General features: G+C 32.6%; 1 protein-coding gene across 1 annotated transcript; it reads right to left on the bottom strand.

Annotated features, from left to right (window-relative positions):
• Nucleotides 1-5,429: 5,429 nt before the first annotated feature.
• LOC118047751 (patatin-like protein 3) lies at nt 5,430-7,529 on the bottom strand. The gene is made up of 7 exons (XM_035057114.1): nt 7,392-7,529; nt 7,044-7,225; nt 6,725-6,911; nt 6,463-6,624; nt 6,057-6,359; nt 5,613-5,788; nt 5,430-5,505 (listed from the first exon to the last, which is right to left on the bottom strand). Exons 1-7 carry the CDS (start codon nt 7,527-7,529, stop codon nt 5,430-5,432), a joined length of 1,224 nt encoding a protein of 407 aa, XP_034913005.1.
• Between the last annotated feature and the right edge of the window lie 9,658 nt (nt 7,530-17,187).

Raw genomic sequence — 17,187 nt, 5'->3', positions numbered from 1 at the left:
TCAACACCGTATCCTAAGAATACAATTCTCATATGAAATCGAAGTAATATACAAAAGATCCAAGATTGTAATATATTTCAGGAGTGGATATTGTTGCTCTTATTAAATATACAATATATGTTGTGGTAAACTCAATCAACCACCTGCAGCCACCAACTATCAACCACCCAACCACCACTTGAAGTTTGAATTTTCTTACTTTTAATTTGTGTATAAATAGGCAGCTAAGTTTATATTATTATGTGTGGGAAAGACAAGAGAGAAACACTGAGAAACACTAAAGAGAAAGAGAGGGTGTGTATTAAGAGTTTTTGTTTGTATTTTGTAAGTTTGTTGTTTTGAAATAAAACCGTGTGTTTTATCCCCTCTAAGTGTTCCAAAGCCACCACCAATGGTTTCTCCCACCAACAATTAGTATCAGAGCCCCATTCGTTAGAAAACAAAAGAGTTTTGGGATATACTAGAATTTTTAAAGTTGTCAAAAACACATTTTGATCATTTCACAGTATAGGGTTCATCCATACGAACTCACTAGTCTAAAAATCAGCTTCATCGGAGACAGAGGTAGCCCACACGTGCCGCCTAAAAGTTTGGTATTGTAGCCCACACACAGCCCACACGCCTAGAAGAAGAAGACGACTGAGCCATACACACCATATTTGAGCCGCACTGAGCCGCCTAAGCCACCTCCTAGCCGTGCTGTAAGCCAAGCCGCTCGTGAGCCACACTGAAGAATATTCCCTAGAATATTCCCAGTTCAACCCCAGCGAACCGCCCATCGTCCAGAATCGGTTTCCTAACTGGCTCAACCCATTTTTGCCCTATTTTCAACCAAGTAAAATTAATTGCCTATTGTTTTGAGCATTCTGAATCGATCTACAGTGTCCATTTTGCCAAATTCAACTCACAGAAGGTGATATAGTCATTCAAAGTGAAAAATAACAACAGAAAATGCACAAACATTCATCCCGAAACTAACCAAAGACAACTATGATAATTGGTGTATCAAATTGAAGGCATTTCTTAGTTCACAAGAGTGTATAAAGATTGTGGAATATGGTTATGATGAACCAAAGTCCAAAGAAGCAGAAGATTCATTACAAGAGGCACAAAAACAAGTCCTGAGAGCCAATAGAAAGAAAGACAACAAAGCAAAGACCATCATTTATCAAGGTCTTGATGAAGCCACATTTGAGATCATAGCTTCCGCAGAAACATCAAAAGAAATATGGGAGGCTCTCCAACAAAAATACAAAGTTGCTGACAGAATCAATAGGATTCGTCTTCAATCTTTGCAAGGTGAATTTGAATCAGTGCAAATAAAGTCATCAGAATCTATTTCTGATTATCACACAAGAATTATGGTGATAGTCAATCAGATGAGAAGAAATGGAGAAGTCCTCTCAGATGCTCGAATTACTGAGAAAATTTTGAGATCCCTAGATCCAAAATTTGATTTTGTTATTGTTGCTATTGAAGAATCCAAAGAAGTGGACAGGTTGATAGTGGATGAGCTTATGAGTTCTTTGCAAGCTCGCGAGCAAAAGATTGTAAAAAGAAATGGAGATAAGGTAAGTAAGCATGCCTTACAATCAAAGTTGTCTCTCAAAAAGGGCAGGGAGATTTCAACAAATAGATATACCACTCAAGGAAGGAGTTAACAAAGACATGGAGGATTTCAACAATTTCAAGGAAAAGGATCTTGGAATATATGATTTAGAGGAAAAGGAGGTAGAAACACCACCAGAGGAGGCTGGGGACAACAAGCATTTACTCCTAGAGAAAGAGGAGGCGGTTACAATAACCGTGACAAGAGAAATATCCAGTGTTATAGTTGTAATCAATTTGGGCACTATAGCACTGAATGTCGAAAGAAAGCTCCATTAGAGGTACGTGAACAAGCTAACTATGCAGAGGATGCCATTATTAAAGGACCAGGTGAGAATCATGCGAATATTTGATATCTAGATTCTAGAGCCAGCAATCACATGTGTGGCCATCGGGATCTATTTGGTGATCTAGATGAGACCATACAAGGTCTAGTCATATTTGAAGATACCTTAAAAGTTCCAGTAAAAGGTAAAGGCAACATCTCAATCAAGTTGAAAATGGCAATCATAGCTACATCGCAGATGTTTAATATGTTCCAGCTATAAAGCACAAGATGTTGAATAGAGGTCAACTTATGGAGAAAGGTTATACTCTTTACACGAAGAATTGTCATTTGATAATCAAAAACTACAATGGGAGATTAATTGCCTATGTGAAGATGTTTAAGAATAGAATGTTTCCTTTAAACATCCAATATGATGTCGCACAGTGTTTGAGTGCCATCACCAATAATGAAGAGTGGCTCTGGCACTTAAGGCTTGGACATCTAAATTTCACAAGTCTGAAAATGCTAGCAAGCAAGAAGATGGTCAAAGGTATACCCCACATTGATCATCCAGATGAAGTCTATGAGAGTTGTGTCCTCAACAAACATCACAGATCTAGTTTTGCTAAAGAAGTCAACTGGAAAGAAAAAAAGCCACTGGAGTTAGTGCACACAAATGTGTGTGGTCCTATAAAGCTTATGTCAACTGGACAAAATAGGTACTTCCTTACTTTCATTGATGATTTTAGTAGAAAGACATGGGTATACTTTTTAAAGAGGAAGTCAGAGGTATTCAATTGTTTTAAAGATTTTAAAGCAATTGTTCAGAAGCAAAATGGCTATAAGATCAGAACCGTGAGATCTGATCAAGGTGGAGAATATACAGTAAATGACTTTGAAGCCTTTTGTACACAACAAGGCATCAGACATCACACAACACCAGCTTATACACCATAGCTGAATGGTGTAGCTGAGAGAAAGAATCGAACAATTCTTGACATGGCAAGAAGTCTACTCAAAGAACAAAAGCTGCCCAAACAATACTGGACTGAAGTTATATCATGTGCAGTGTATATACTAAATCGCTGCCCAACTAGAAGTTTGCAAGCTGTCACTACAGAAGAAGCATAGAGTGGTCACAAATCAAGTGTTACTCATCTTCGAGTCTTTGGTTATGTGGCATATACAAAGATTCCAGATGCAAGAAGGGCCAAACTCAATGATAAAAGCAAGAAATGCATCTTTGTCAGATATGGTGATCGAAGGATGGGATACAAGCTGTATAATCCTATCATAAAAAAGGTGATCATGAGTAGAGATGTTATTTTTGAAGAAGATAAATATTGGCATTGGAATAATGATCAAGAAGAAGTAAAATGGATCAGTATTTATTTGATCCTAGAAGACGAAGTGGAAGAACCAACAATACTTGCAAAAGGTCTAATATTACCAGCAGATAAGTCATAAAGTCTGGCACACAGATTCCCTATATTCAATAGGAGAAACACACTAGAATCATTATCAACACCACCATCAACATCCTTATCAGAAGGACCAAGAAGGATGAGAAATCTAGAAGAGCCATATAATGCCACTCAAGTCATGGAAGATACAACTCTATTTTTGTTTCTTTGTAGATAGTGACCCACTTAGCTTTAATAAAGCTGTCACTAAAAAGAAATGGATAAAAACAATGGATGAAGAAATACATGCCATTAAGAAGAATGATATCTGGAAGCTGATTAATCTATCAGAAAATAAGAAAGCAATAGGTGTCAAATGGGTCTATAAAACAAAGAAGAATACAAAAGGAGAAGTACAAAGATACAAAGCAAGATTAGTGGCAAAAGGCTACAAACAGAGAGAAGGCATTGACTATAGAGAAGTATTTGCTCCAATAGCCCAGCTAGAGACAATCAGACTGATGATCTCACTAGCTGCACAACATAAATGGAAGATCTATCAACTCGATGTGAAGTCAGCATTTCTGAATGGCTTCCTAGAAGAAGAGATCTATGTTAAATAACCACTTGAATACATTGAAGCTGAAAATGAAGGCAAAGTATATAAGTTGAAGAAAGCCCTCTACGGCTTGAAGCAAGCTCTGTGTGCTTGGAATACCAGAATTGACAGGTATTTTCAAGACAATGGATTTGAAAAATATCCATATGAACACGCAATATATGTGAAGAAAGAAATAAATGGCAGCATATTATTTGTGTGCCTATATGTTGATGACTTGATATTCACCGGTAACAATCCTACCATATTTTAATACTTCAAGAAAAGCATGGTACAAGAGTTTGAGATGACAGACATTGGTCTAATGACACATTTTCTTGGCTTAGAAGTAATGCAGAAAGAAGAAGGGATTTTTGTATCCCAAAGTGGTTACGTCAAAGATATTCTTGAAAGATTCAAGATGGAAAGCTGCAATCCGGTATCAAATCCAGTTGAGAATGGAGTAAAATTGAGAAAGAGTAAAGTTGGAAATGTTGATCCAACTTATTTCAAAAGCTTAGTAGGAAGTTTAAGGTACTTGACATGTACCAGACCGGATATACACTACAGAGTTGGACTTATCAGCAGATATATAGAGACACCAGACCAGTCTCACTTGAATGTAGCAAAGACAATTCTTCGCTACATCAAAGGAACAATAAATGAAAGTATGTTTTATACCTCAAGTAAAAATTTAAATATTGTTGGCTACTCGGATAGTGATTGGGGTAGAGATCTGGATAAAAGGAAAAGCACAACTGGATTTGTCTTTTTCATGGGAGATACATCTTTCACATGGTCATCCAAGAAGCAATCGATAGTAACGTTATCAAGCTGTGAAGCTGAGTATGTTGCTGTCAACTTAGCTATATGCCATTTAATATCGTTAAGGAATATACTGAAGTTTTTGGGATTTCCTCAAAAAAGTCCTACAAAGATTTATATTGTTAATCAATCAGTGATTGCATTAGCCAAGAATCCAGTGTATCATGAAAGAAGTAAACACATTGATACACGTCATCATTTTATCCGAGAGCATGTGAAGAACAAAGAAGTTGAACTGATATCCTACAAAACAAATGATCAAGTTGCAAATATCTTTACAAAGCTATTGAAGGGAGAAATATTTATCAGATTGAAGTTCATGCTTAGCATGACATCCCTCGATTGAGTTTAAAAGGGGAATTTGTTGTGGTAAACTTAATCAACCACCTGCAGCCACCAATTATCAACCACCCAACCACCATTTAAAGTTTGAATTTTCTTACTTTTAATTTGTGTATAAATATGCAGCTAAGTTTATGTTATCATGTGTGGGAAAGACAAGAGAGAAACACTAGAGAGAAAGAGAGGGTGTGTATTAAGAGTTTTTGTTTGTATTTTGTAAGCTTGTTGTTTCGAAATAAAACCGTGTGTTTTATCCCTTCTGAGTGTTCCAAAACCGCCACCAGTAGTTTCTTTCACCAACAATATAGACGTCTAAGTATATGGAAAAACAAAAAACCAAAAAGTGTTCTATAATCCAGTCACAATACAACAGAGCAAACAAGTTTTAGTTTTCTTCTTCCTTGGCCGGTGCTGAGTTAGACTGCAGGAGTTTCCTTTCCTCTGAAAGTAGTTTTGCAAATCTGCATGCATTACAAGTTTTACAATTTAGTGTGTGGTAGTCCAGCAATATATAATCAGAAATACTGATGCGGAAGGGTAATGCTAATTAATTGTAATTATTTATTACCTTTGGAGTGCTTCTTCGTAGGTACCACCATCCTTAACCGGTTCATATCCACCAGTGTCCAAATTTATGTGCGAAACTGGACTCTTCAGCAGGTCCTCTCCGACTTTCACTAGATTTTCCAAGTTTTCTTTTGTTGCTATATCAACAGAAGATAGATCACCTTGCAGCTTGTCGTCCTGAATTTTGAGAATAGCTAAATCAGTTTGATCAATATAAGTTAACAAAAAACAGAGGCATTAAGCTTGTGGAGAGTATATTCTTCCTATGCATTGACCTAACAATCATCTCATCCGCGTATCTAACAATCATCTCATCCGCGTATTTGCTCATAAAATACTGTGGCTTGGTCATACAAGAAAAGATGTTATGTACCAGCTGTCAAAGAACCCTTTTCTTAATACTATTTTATGTTTTTGAGAAATAATGGGATGTACAGACTCTTACATCAATCCGGAGGTAGTAATTTTCAGAATGAGAGGCTTGAAAAACCACAGAGTTGTGGTAATCAACCATATCAGAACTAGCATTATTGTAGCAAGTTATCAAGGGAGTGCGTCCTTTGTGGAATAACCAGCCGATAACCCCCCACTCTGAAGCTACTTTAGCACTGTATGTTGTTCCATTCTTATTGGCACCAGTCCCTATAGAGATCACCAGATAACGTTCATAATTCATTGGCTTGATAGGGAAAAAGTCTGGATTCTTCTTTGACATCTGTTTGGCTACTTCGCTAATGGCCACCAAGGTCTGCATGAATCAAATTGACAGACGAATTAATGAAATATCTATTGTTACCAAATTAAAATTACGTTCCTTCCATTTTTTGTTCTTTTTTGGGAGAGTATCTTACTGGGTTATTAGCAGCTATGCCACCATCGATGAGGTTAAATTCTTCAAAATTTCCTTGTTCATCTTGGTTCTTGAAATAATGAGGAGGAAAGTAAGTTGGAGCTGCTGAGGTAGCTATGCATATGTCTGAGAGTAGTGCATCTGTGATTGGATGGTCTGGAACCTGCATGAAGAAATTGAATGTAATTTAATAAGGTTAGTAAAGAAGTAGAAAAAGAAAACCAAACTGAAAAACTGACGTGTTAATAACATGTAGAGATGACCTGATACGAAGAAAAGATCACAGGCTGGATTTTCTTGATGTCAAAAGTAGGGATAACCACATTTGTCAAGGTTTGGTGCAACCTTGTGTCCTTTAATATATCTCTTACCAGCTTGTGTAGATACTTGCCATCATACTTAGGTCCAGATATAGCTTTCCAAACATTTGTTGGCCAGGCAAACATCCCACTGCATTTTAGCCGAATGCAAAAACAAAAACTAATATTAAATTTTCATGCGGCACAAAATTGATATATATGGTCCAGTATATGTATCATGTCAAATATATATCTAAGGATTATATATCCTTTGTCTTTATACCTTGTTTGTGGGAAAATTTTAGGGGAATTGTTAAGGTAAAAAGGAACTAGATCTTTGGCATCAAAAAGAGGACGTTGCTGTTCGTTTGGTGCAGCTAACATTGCAGTTATGAGACCACCAGTACTTGTTCCTGATATTTCATCAAAATAATCTGCAATCCTTGCATCCTCGCCATCAAGCGCCTACATGCACCAGCCAGAAAAGATATATAACATTATTAGAGCCATAAGTTTTCCGTATAGATATATATTCATGGTCCACTTGTATCAAAGTAAGTATATCAAAGCTTGTGGAATATTAATTTCTTGAGGAATAACTTAATTAGAGAAGTTTCGAAATTATATATACCTGTAGTTGAGCTTCAAGGTATGCAAGAATGACTCCAGGCAAGATTCCTCTAATCCCTCCTCCATCAATACTAAGGATGGTAATCTTACTACCGTATACTGGGGGTTGAATTTTTAAAGAACCTTTTCTTGTCAACATGTTTGAGTTGCACGTTGATGAAGCTTGAAAATGGACAGAATTAGAAATAGAATGAGCAACAATTAGCGTACTGTGAGTACGAGGAACAGTTTGATTTTAAGGATAGAAGAAGAACTTAATGAAGTTGATCCATGGAAGTGGCTGGTAGTCTATCTCTACATACATGTAAGAGTGTGTGTGTGTGTGTGTAGTGCACTAAACGTTGTTTGGTGAAATGATTCCTTTCCTAATAATAATTTGGAGGTGCCATACACGTTATCAAAAATAAAATAAAATAAAATCATAAGAACATTGGCAAGGTAGCTCTTATTAATTGATCATTCTAATCCATTAAGTATAAGATTAGAAAACGAAAACACAAAAAACTCAAGGCATCAAAGCGCTGACCTGACGAATTTAATTAATTAGGAAGGTTTGGCATGATAATCTTCGAACATTATTCAAGTTCTTGTTGAAAGAAAGGTTGTTGATTATAATATCTAATTTTTAAGTTACTTTTCTAATGAAGCATTAAGTAGGAGTTTGCGTTTGTTCTTCCGTGTTTCATGCTTCCAAAATAGTGGAGGGAACAAAAGGAAAGAAACAACTCTCAAATGGAATTTGGTTTACCTGGAAAGATAGTTCTTTCATCATATGTATATATAAAAAGCGCAGTGAATTTAAATATATGTGAAGACTAGAAATGGCTTGAATTCAGTTGTATTTACCTTGTATCTATCCTTAAAATAATTTTAAATGGTTGTTGAAAAATTAAAATTATTTCCTCTTTATTTTTTGTTTTGATTGGTCTACGTATTTAATAAGACTATTATTCATTGATAGGAAAAGTTGAAAATGTAAATTACTAAGATTGATTTATAATAGGAAAATTGGCAATGAAAGGATTTCTTCTATTTTGATGTAATTTTTTTTTTGTATAAACTATTTGCTGTCTAAAATAAAAAAAAGAAATGTTGATGAAAAACATTTCATCACTATTTTTCAATGAAATTGACAATGGAGAATTGTCATCAGTAATTTCCAATAGAAATAATGACGAGCTACATTTTGTTAGTAATTATTGACTAAATCATCTACCGAGTAAAAAATAAAAATAAGATCGATTAAAAATCCATTGGCAATTCTATTAGTAATTTTACACATCATTATTTACTGATAGAATACTTTTTCCAACAAATTTAAGTTATAATTGACAATTCCTCCCCATATTCTTCTTCTTCCAAAAAAATTAATACCAGCAACCCCCCTATTTTATCACAAAGTTGGTTACCCCAACCCACTAGCATCGATCTACATTTATTAGTAGTGTCAACATTGATTATTGATTTTTTTATGAAGTTTTGATACATTTAGTAAGCAAACCCATCAATTTTTTGTAACTCATTTATGTTTTAGGTTTATTTATTTATTTATTTATAATTTCCTTGTATATTTAAGTGTTTTAAAGCTTTTTTCTAGATGAACTTATTGTATTAATGTGTGATTTGTATGCTAGAATTTATTTGGGATTTAGAAGAAATATAATTTTGTTGTCATTTGATGAAAATTAGTTTGATTTTATAACTTACGTATGCTATAATTGAATAAATGATGGGTTACTTTAATGAGTATCAATCATATTTTTTTCAATTTTATTATTAAGTTGGAAAATTAAGGAAATTTTATTTTTTTAATTAATTAAATAATATTATTCTATATGTGTGTGTGTGTGTATCATAATTAAGCAATGAATAATTATTATTAGATATATTGAGATTTACTTGAAGGGTTGTATATACATGATTATCTTTAAAGGGTTAAAGGTTTTATTAATTGTACATTCTAAATCAATGAATATTAGTGCACATGAAATTAGATGTTCCATGTATGAAATGTAAGAATAAAAAGTTTAACCATAAATATGTTTATTGAATTATGCATATGGAGAACCATATGTTCCTCACAAAACCATATTAAAAAAGAATGGTAGACTTAACTTCTAATTCTAGTAACATACATGGATTTGCGGATGATAATAGCAATCCGTATAACAGTATAGTGATGGATGCAATAAGAATGAATCATGGTTATTCAAGTGAAGAATCATGTAACATCTCTTTATATTAAGAACCAAATGTAGATACAACTAAGTTTTTAAAACTTTTGAAAGATTTAGATAAATCATTATAGGATGAATGCATAATTCAATATAAATTATTTGCTATTGCACGAGTTTTTATAATCAAGTCAGGTTATGGTTTGAGTAAAGCCCATTATAATAGTATAATTAAATGAGCTAAAAGAATGTTACCTAAAGGGATTAGGCTAAAACAAAGTTTTTATACTATTAAATCCGTAATGAAACCTCTTAACTTAGGATACCATAAAATTAATATGTATCCAAAAAATAAACAATAGCAACAAATAAATAAATCAATTAAAAACAATTTCCACCTAACCTAAAAACCCTATTCCAAAACCCATAATCCAGCAACAAATAAATTTATTCAATTGAAATTGAACAACAAAATTAAATAATAATAATTAAAATCAATCCTATACATTTAATTGAAATTGAATAGCAAAATTGAAAAACAAATGCAACTAAAAGTCAACAAAATTGTTCTCGTAAGAAAATGATTCATACAACAACATTCATACAATTATTAAGAATATAAAAATTAAAAAAAAAAAAACAATACTAAGAAAAAAAATATAATGAATAAAAAAACAAAAAAAGAGAAGAAAAAATAAAAAAAAAATCTTACCTTAATTTCATTACGAGTGAAGCTGAGAAGAAAAAATAAATAAATTTATAAAGTATTTTAACAAATATGTTAATTAGCAAAAAAAAAAGCAAGAAGATAAAAGAAAAAAAAAAGACATACTTTCCTGTAGTGAAGAAGAAAAGATAAAAAAAAAAAAAAAAAAAAGATATTTGTGTTTTTTATAGAAAAAAAAAAAACAAAGAGGAGAAGAAGTATCTATTATGAAATTAGTGATTCTGATCTTTAATTAAGCTTCACTGCCAATGATTTTACTAATAAATAATTAAATATTAATATTTTTAATTATTATGTTGGTTATTCTATTTATTATATTTAATTTAAAATTTTAATTGAATTAGAAATTTTCATAAACCCCCAAAATGTCATTGTATCTTCTACATATAACTGTCCCATAATCAATAAAATTTCCTTTTTGTCTAAACAGATTATGAAATCTCCAAAAAAAAAAATTATTATCATTAGCAACTTTTGTTTTGTCATTTTGTTATTAGTTTCTCTAAAGAAAAGCTAAAAACCTTTTTGTTGGTTTTCGAAAAGCTAATAATTATGCTATTTTTTAATAATGTTCATTAAAAAAAAATTAAACAGAAAACCCAAACAAAAAATATCTAAATTCTATCTTTATATCTAAAAACTTAGAAACAAAAATAAAAGATAAAAACCGCGAAGCATACTATTCCTTATTTCTTCTGGGCAAATCTTATCCATCATAACAAGTCTCTTCGCGTGTGGATAAATAGTTAATAGGTATATATAAAAAGTAAATATGGCCCATTTCGTGTCTAAAGACTAAAAACTAAAATAAAACGGGGAAAATTTATCATTTAAACTGATTAATTTCTCAAGTTTCCTTATCAAATCATGCTTAGATGATAGAGGGACACCTTCACTAATTCATTGAAATTAATTAGAATAAATAAAAATTATGAGGGCAGATGTAAGAGTCATTGCCCCTTCGAATAGTTAATGATGAATGGAACTTATCCTAAATGCATAATCATTTTTTATGGTTGTAATTATTTTTTAAATAATTTTTTATATTAAAATATATATTAATGATTTTTTTTATTTTTTAAAAATTATTTTTAATATCAGTACATTAAAATAATTTGAAAATACTAAAAACATATTAATTTAAAATTAATTAAAAAAATTAAAAAAATTAAATTTTTTAAAAAATATTTTTTAAACACAAAAACAAACAAGTCCTTAGTTTTCTTTCAGTTTTTTGTCATCCATATAAAAATACCAAGTCGACTGAAGAATTTGGAAATTTAAATCATGAGCGACATGTTCGCTAATTTATGGGAAAACAATTAGAATAAAATAAAAATTTTTGAAGATAGGACAAGTGTAGGAATGATTGATGCCAGGTGTTGCAACCCAATTTTTTACTTCTACTGTTGTATATATTTTTAAAAAAGAAATAAAAAAAATTATCCTTTCAATGTGTTTTGACTAAAGGGAATGAAAAAGATAGGAAGGAAACGACGTTGTTCTGTTCATGGCTTTCGTAGATTTCTGGGTAAAAAGAAAGAGAAAAAAATGATGGTGTCCCATGCAACTTTAGGACTTAATTCTGGTCCTGATTAAGTCTCTTGATGGCACAGAAATGATGAAAATGTGTTTTCTGGCATATAGTCTACAATCTTGGTGCGAAAGATTAGGGTTTAACTTTCAAAATCAACTACAGATTCTAAGTCAAACATACATTCTCAGGCAGCCAGGCAAACCTTTCCATTCTGGTGCAAGATTTGAATTTCAATATTTTAATCCTCTCTCAACAAATCAAGCAACGTGATATACTTAATTTTCAAGAATCAATCCTTATAAAGACGATAAACTATTTCCTTTTCAAGGAAGATTGAACTCGCCTGTAAAAAGGCAGCAACAAGTCCAAACAAGGGTGGCGGAGAAGAAAACTACTGAGAAAGAAGAAACTAGTGAGAATAATAGAGATCGAGAGGCAGAAACACTTACACAAGAGAAAGAAAAAGAGGCAGAATTCACATCAAACAGTAGGGAGAGGCAATTGCAGTATTGAATCCAATACATCCAGTTCATCCTAGGAGCAATAGCCATACGTACTTAATCAGGTTCAAATCTTTGTATAGTGATTTTGAATCATACTTTCTGCAACATGTCCTTGTGTAAAGCCTGTTAGGAACCATTAAGTTCTTATTTGTTCTTATTATCGGAATGTATGTATGAATATTAGACATCATGAATCATTAATTAACTTCTGGTATTTGAATTTCAAAGAGAATATGGGTTTAATACTCTGTTCCAGTTATGAATCATGACTAAAACAACTTCAAGCAAGGTAAACATTAGGAACAATATCAAGGGACAGTAGTAATGAAATTTGCACCTTAGACAGTAGAAAAGGCTTAAGCTTCTCTTTTCTTTTCTTTCTTTTTTTCTTTTCGTTGCTGTTATGAACCCTGCAGCACCAGTACCTACTCTCTCTCTCTTTTTCCCTCATACAAGCTTTCCCTGGAAAAGATGCATGCTTACGTAAACCTGCAAAAGAAAATTGGAATGGGTGCTGGCAAATCCTTAAAATATAATTATTTTGATCTTCCAAGCATGAATATGGGCTCCTACCTTATGTTTATTGGGCTAGGCTTGTAAGTTAAAATTTTAAAAGAAATCTGGGTATTCTTTGTTGAGTCCATTGGTCTGTGGGTTTCTTTGAATTCTAATTTTGGGCTAGTACATGAAAGTGGGCCGTTATCATCTTTTCTTGGTTTGGATTTCTAGTTTTAGGTCCAAATGTTATTGCGGGCTTAAAAATAACACTATGTGGACTTGCATGGGTCAATGGGTTGATTTGTTTCAATTAATTTAGAGTGGATCAAGATTAAATAGGTTAATTCATATGAAATTATTTTTTATTCTAGACATCGGTTTGTAAATAAATCTTTTCTTTTCTTATCCTTTTTTTTTTATAGGTCTCTTCTTTAAGACCGATTTCAAAGTTCTCTTTTAAGTTTTTTTTATCATAATTTTCTAATTGATATTAAATTTTAACAATCAAATTGACTTGTCTTCCGTTTTTAAATATCGACATCAATTTTTTTTTGTTCTTCTTCTTTTCACAAGATGATTTTAAAAAAAAAAAAAAAACCTAAAAAGAATAGCTTGGATAATTGATAACAATCAAAAAGATAAATTTATAACAAAATACATAGTAAAGGTAACCTTTTCTGAAAAATGATGTTGTAAGGGTGACTTTGTTCTTCCCTAAACATAATTAACCTCTTACATAAATCTTTAGAACTAGTGTATATTTTAAGATTTCTAATTTCCTTCAATTACTAGGTGGCAAGTCCTACTTTCCACAATATACTTTTTAACCCTCATTGTCGCTAGGGCTGAGCATTTTCGGTTTGGTCCGGTTTTGGACCAAAATTAACAACCAAACTGAATTTTTTTTTTTAAGTTCTTGAACCAAACTGGACAAAAAACCGGTTCAAACCGATTAATTTTGGTTCGGGTTCGGTTTTTTTCCCCTTCCAAACCAGGTTAAACCGAAATTATGATGCTCATGCAAATTTCATATTCAATTCACTCCTTCTCCAGGGAATGTTGCGAGGCCTACCAATTGCAATCAAATAGAAATCAATTCCCAGCACCCAAATCTCATCATATTGAGGTCACAAAAGATTAGATCGAGTCCATGATTACTGATTCAACTAAAAGCATTTCCAAAAACAATTACCAAACATTACTGCAGGGAAAGAATTGAACAAAAGCATTATCTGAGAGATGAACCTACTAAAACTATCAAACACCACAACATTTGGGCTAAGAACATGCAGATCTGAGAGATGAGAGATAGAGATAAAGAGCATGGAAGAGAATAAGACATATTTGACTCAAATCATTTGAAGGATGAGAGACAGAGAATAAGGAGAGGGGGCGGCTGAAAGAGATGGAGCTTAAGCAAAGGAGCATGAAGTAGGAGCTCAACAACTAATAAGCAACAATCATAGAGTCGAGCATGAAGAAAAATAAAAGAGGAGAGATGAGGGGGAGATGCAAAGAGCAAAGGGAGGGGGGAGCAAAAAAGGAGGGGGGTGGCGGCTGAATGTAGGTTTAGGGTTAAAAAAGCATAAAGAAAAATAAGAGAGGAGAGATGAGGGGGAGATGCAGAGAGCAAAGAGAGAGCAAAGGAGGGGGGGCGGCTGAATGTAGGTTTAGGGTTAAAAACTTTCTATCTATACTTGTTTTTTTTTTTTAAATGGTGGCCTGGTTGAACCGGTTCGGTTCGGTTCTGTTCAATCGGTTTCAGACTTTAGAAACCGAAACGAACCGAACCGGAATTTTTTTTGTGATTTTTTAATCGGTTAATTTGGTTTTTTTTTTCGGTTGGTTTTTTCGGTTTTTTTTTTTCCGATTTTCTCAGTTTTTTTGCTCACCCTTAATTGTTGCGATGTCCACTAAGATACGATAAAATAATGACTTTTCTAGTAACCCTAGGATTTAGCAAAAAATGATGAAGTCAACAAACCAATAAGCACATTGAATATAGCATAGTAAATCAACTAAAGAAGACATCTGGTCGGATTTCCTTGATGTCATTAATTATGAGCTTTGAGTTGCACCATAATACTTTACAGAAGATCCTTAATGAAGGTTATGTCCCCTAGACATCACAAAAGATTCTATAGAACATATAATTGGCTAAAACCAATCTACAAACTACATGTTTTTCACTGAGGATGAGCTTTATTTTGAAGGAATTATTCATAATAAGTCATTACACATCACTATAAGGTGTGAAAAATTTATAATTATCAAGGTTCTTATAGATAATGATTCTGCTTTGAATGTCCTACCATGACATATATTGGATAAGTTACTAGTAGATATTTCTCATATGAGATCGAGCACCATGATTGCTAGAACTTATGATGGGTCGCCTACACAAATTATTGGGAATATTTAGATTGAGCTAGTTACTAGTTATTAGTCCATAACTATTTCAAGTGACATTCCAAGTGATAGACATTCACCCTTCATATAACATGTTGTTAGGAAGTCTATGGATTCATATGGCCAGGACTATCACATTATCTTTACACCAAAGAATAAAATTTAGCATCAATAAAGGCATGGTTATTGTAAAGGCTAAAGAAGCATTGCCAATGATAAGGAATGGAAATTCCTTACATTGAAACTGAAGACAACACTGATGGAAACCTACATGCTTTTGAGTTCGTGAATGGGTATCTGAAAATACAGTGCTAAAAAAACCTTAAGTTTCAAAAGCTTCCACAATAGCCATAAAATATTTGTTGAAGCATGGGTTACCATTCTAATATAACCAAACCCTAAGTATGGCAGAGAGGTCTAATATGATGGAAATAAATAGTGTTGATCAATGGTTTGGTTTGGGATTCAAGCTTGGAAGGAAAAATTACAACAGGGCAATTGAGATCAAGAGAGAAAGAAGGATAGCCTAAATGGATGGGCATGAGCCAAATAAAAAAAAAATGATGGAAACTAATCCTTTTACATGTAAAATTTCCACTATCCTTTTAGTTAGAAAGTATGAGGAAGAAGTTCAATGATACTTTTATCAACTATATAAAAAGAGCTGAAAGGAAAAATTTCTATGAAGAATTTGAGATTAAAAGACTAATGAATTGTTGTCTCAACTGACTGTTAACACCTTGAAAGATGTACCAACAAAATTCATGAGAAGGCTAGTTGAAAGAGAAGATTTGAATAATTAAGAGATCCAATAAGTCCCTTTTGTTTTCAAAAAGTAATAGTGTGCTTATTTATGTGCTTTGTTGTGTTTGAATGTTTTTTTCTTACCTTACCGATAATCATGACTCAAGATATTGGCAAAATATTTTATTGTTGTTGAGCTCTTTTTTTAAAAAAAAAAATTAATGAGATCATACATGTTTTCTTCAAATATATATTTGACTTGCTTATTTTTTACTCACAAAACACTTTCTATTTTAAAAAAATTTGAAAGAATACAAATAAAAAGGATATAAAAGCAAAGATAATAATAATAATAAAAAGATAACATAAAAAAAAAAAAAAAACTTGAGCTCATCTGAATTAGTATGCGTAAAATCATGACTTTTTTTGTTTTTAAACATTTAGAAATCATTAAATAATGCATTTAAAATGAGTAAATATCAATTTGTCTCTATCAATAATACAATGACAAATTAGTCAAATAAAAAAAAAAGATAAAAATACCACCCAAAGCAAGTTCAAGTTTTTTTTTTATTAGAATCGTTAAAAAGCAATTATACTAGAATAGTATTAAATGTCTAGTTATGATGAATAGTGCTATATGTTTATCATGGCAATAATTTTTTTAAAAAAAAATTTTCATGGTCCGAGGGAAACTTCCTAGACCTAATCTATCATCTTATACAAACCAAATATAAAAGAAAGTATGGTTGCTCTCTCTCTCTCTCTCTCTCTCTCTCTCTCTCTCTATATATATATATATATATATATATATATATATATATATATATATATATATATATATATATGCGCGCCATAATTGACACTGCAACACACCGGCCACCCCGGTTTACAATCCTTCCAAATTCATTTAGTCTATTGTCACAGCCCGATAATTAAATGCACACCTCCCGTCCTGACAACAGCCAGCCCAATTTCATTTGGTCGTTTTGTGGTCTATTTATTTCCGTTTTCTCATTTTACGATTGTTCTTGTTTTTTTTTGGTATCTTCCCGTGACCAATCATCCCAAGGCTTCACCACTCAGCTGAGCCCGGTTGGCACCTCGTTATGCGAACGAGTGACAAGCCCTCGCATTTCATGAGACAGACCTGGTGCTCGGTCAAATAGCATATTGACTGCTCTCTTCTCAATGTTAAACTCATA

The sequence above is a fragment of the Populus alba genome, chromosome 7, assembly GCF_005239225.2.
Source record: "Populus alba chromosome 7, ASM523922v2, whole genome shotgun sequence".
NCBI classification, from domain to species: domain Eukaryota; kingdom Viridiplantae; phylum Streptophyta; class Magnoliopsida; order Malpighiales; family Salicaceae; genus Populus; species Populus alba.
Note: the sequence above shows the minus strand (reverse complement) of the source record. Positions and strands in the feature narration are given on the sequence as shown.

Coding starts and splice junctions, on each gene's coding strand:
- LOC118047751 (XM_035057114.1), bottom strand. CDS start 7,529: ATGTTGACAAGAAAAGGTTCTTTAAAAATTCAACCCCCAGTATACGGT. Junction 7,226..7,391: donor ACCTTGAAGCTCAACTACAG/GTATATATAATT, acceptor TGGTGCATGTAG/GCGCTTGATGGCGAGGATGC. Junction 6,912..7,043: donor AAAATTTTCCCACAAACAAG/GTATAAAGACAA, acceptor GCTAAAATGCAG/TGGGATGTTTGCCTGGCCAA.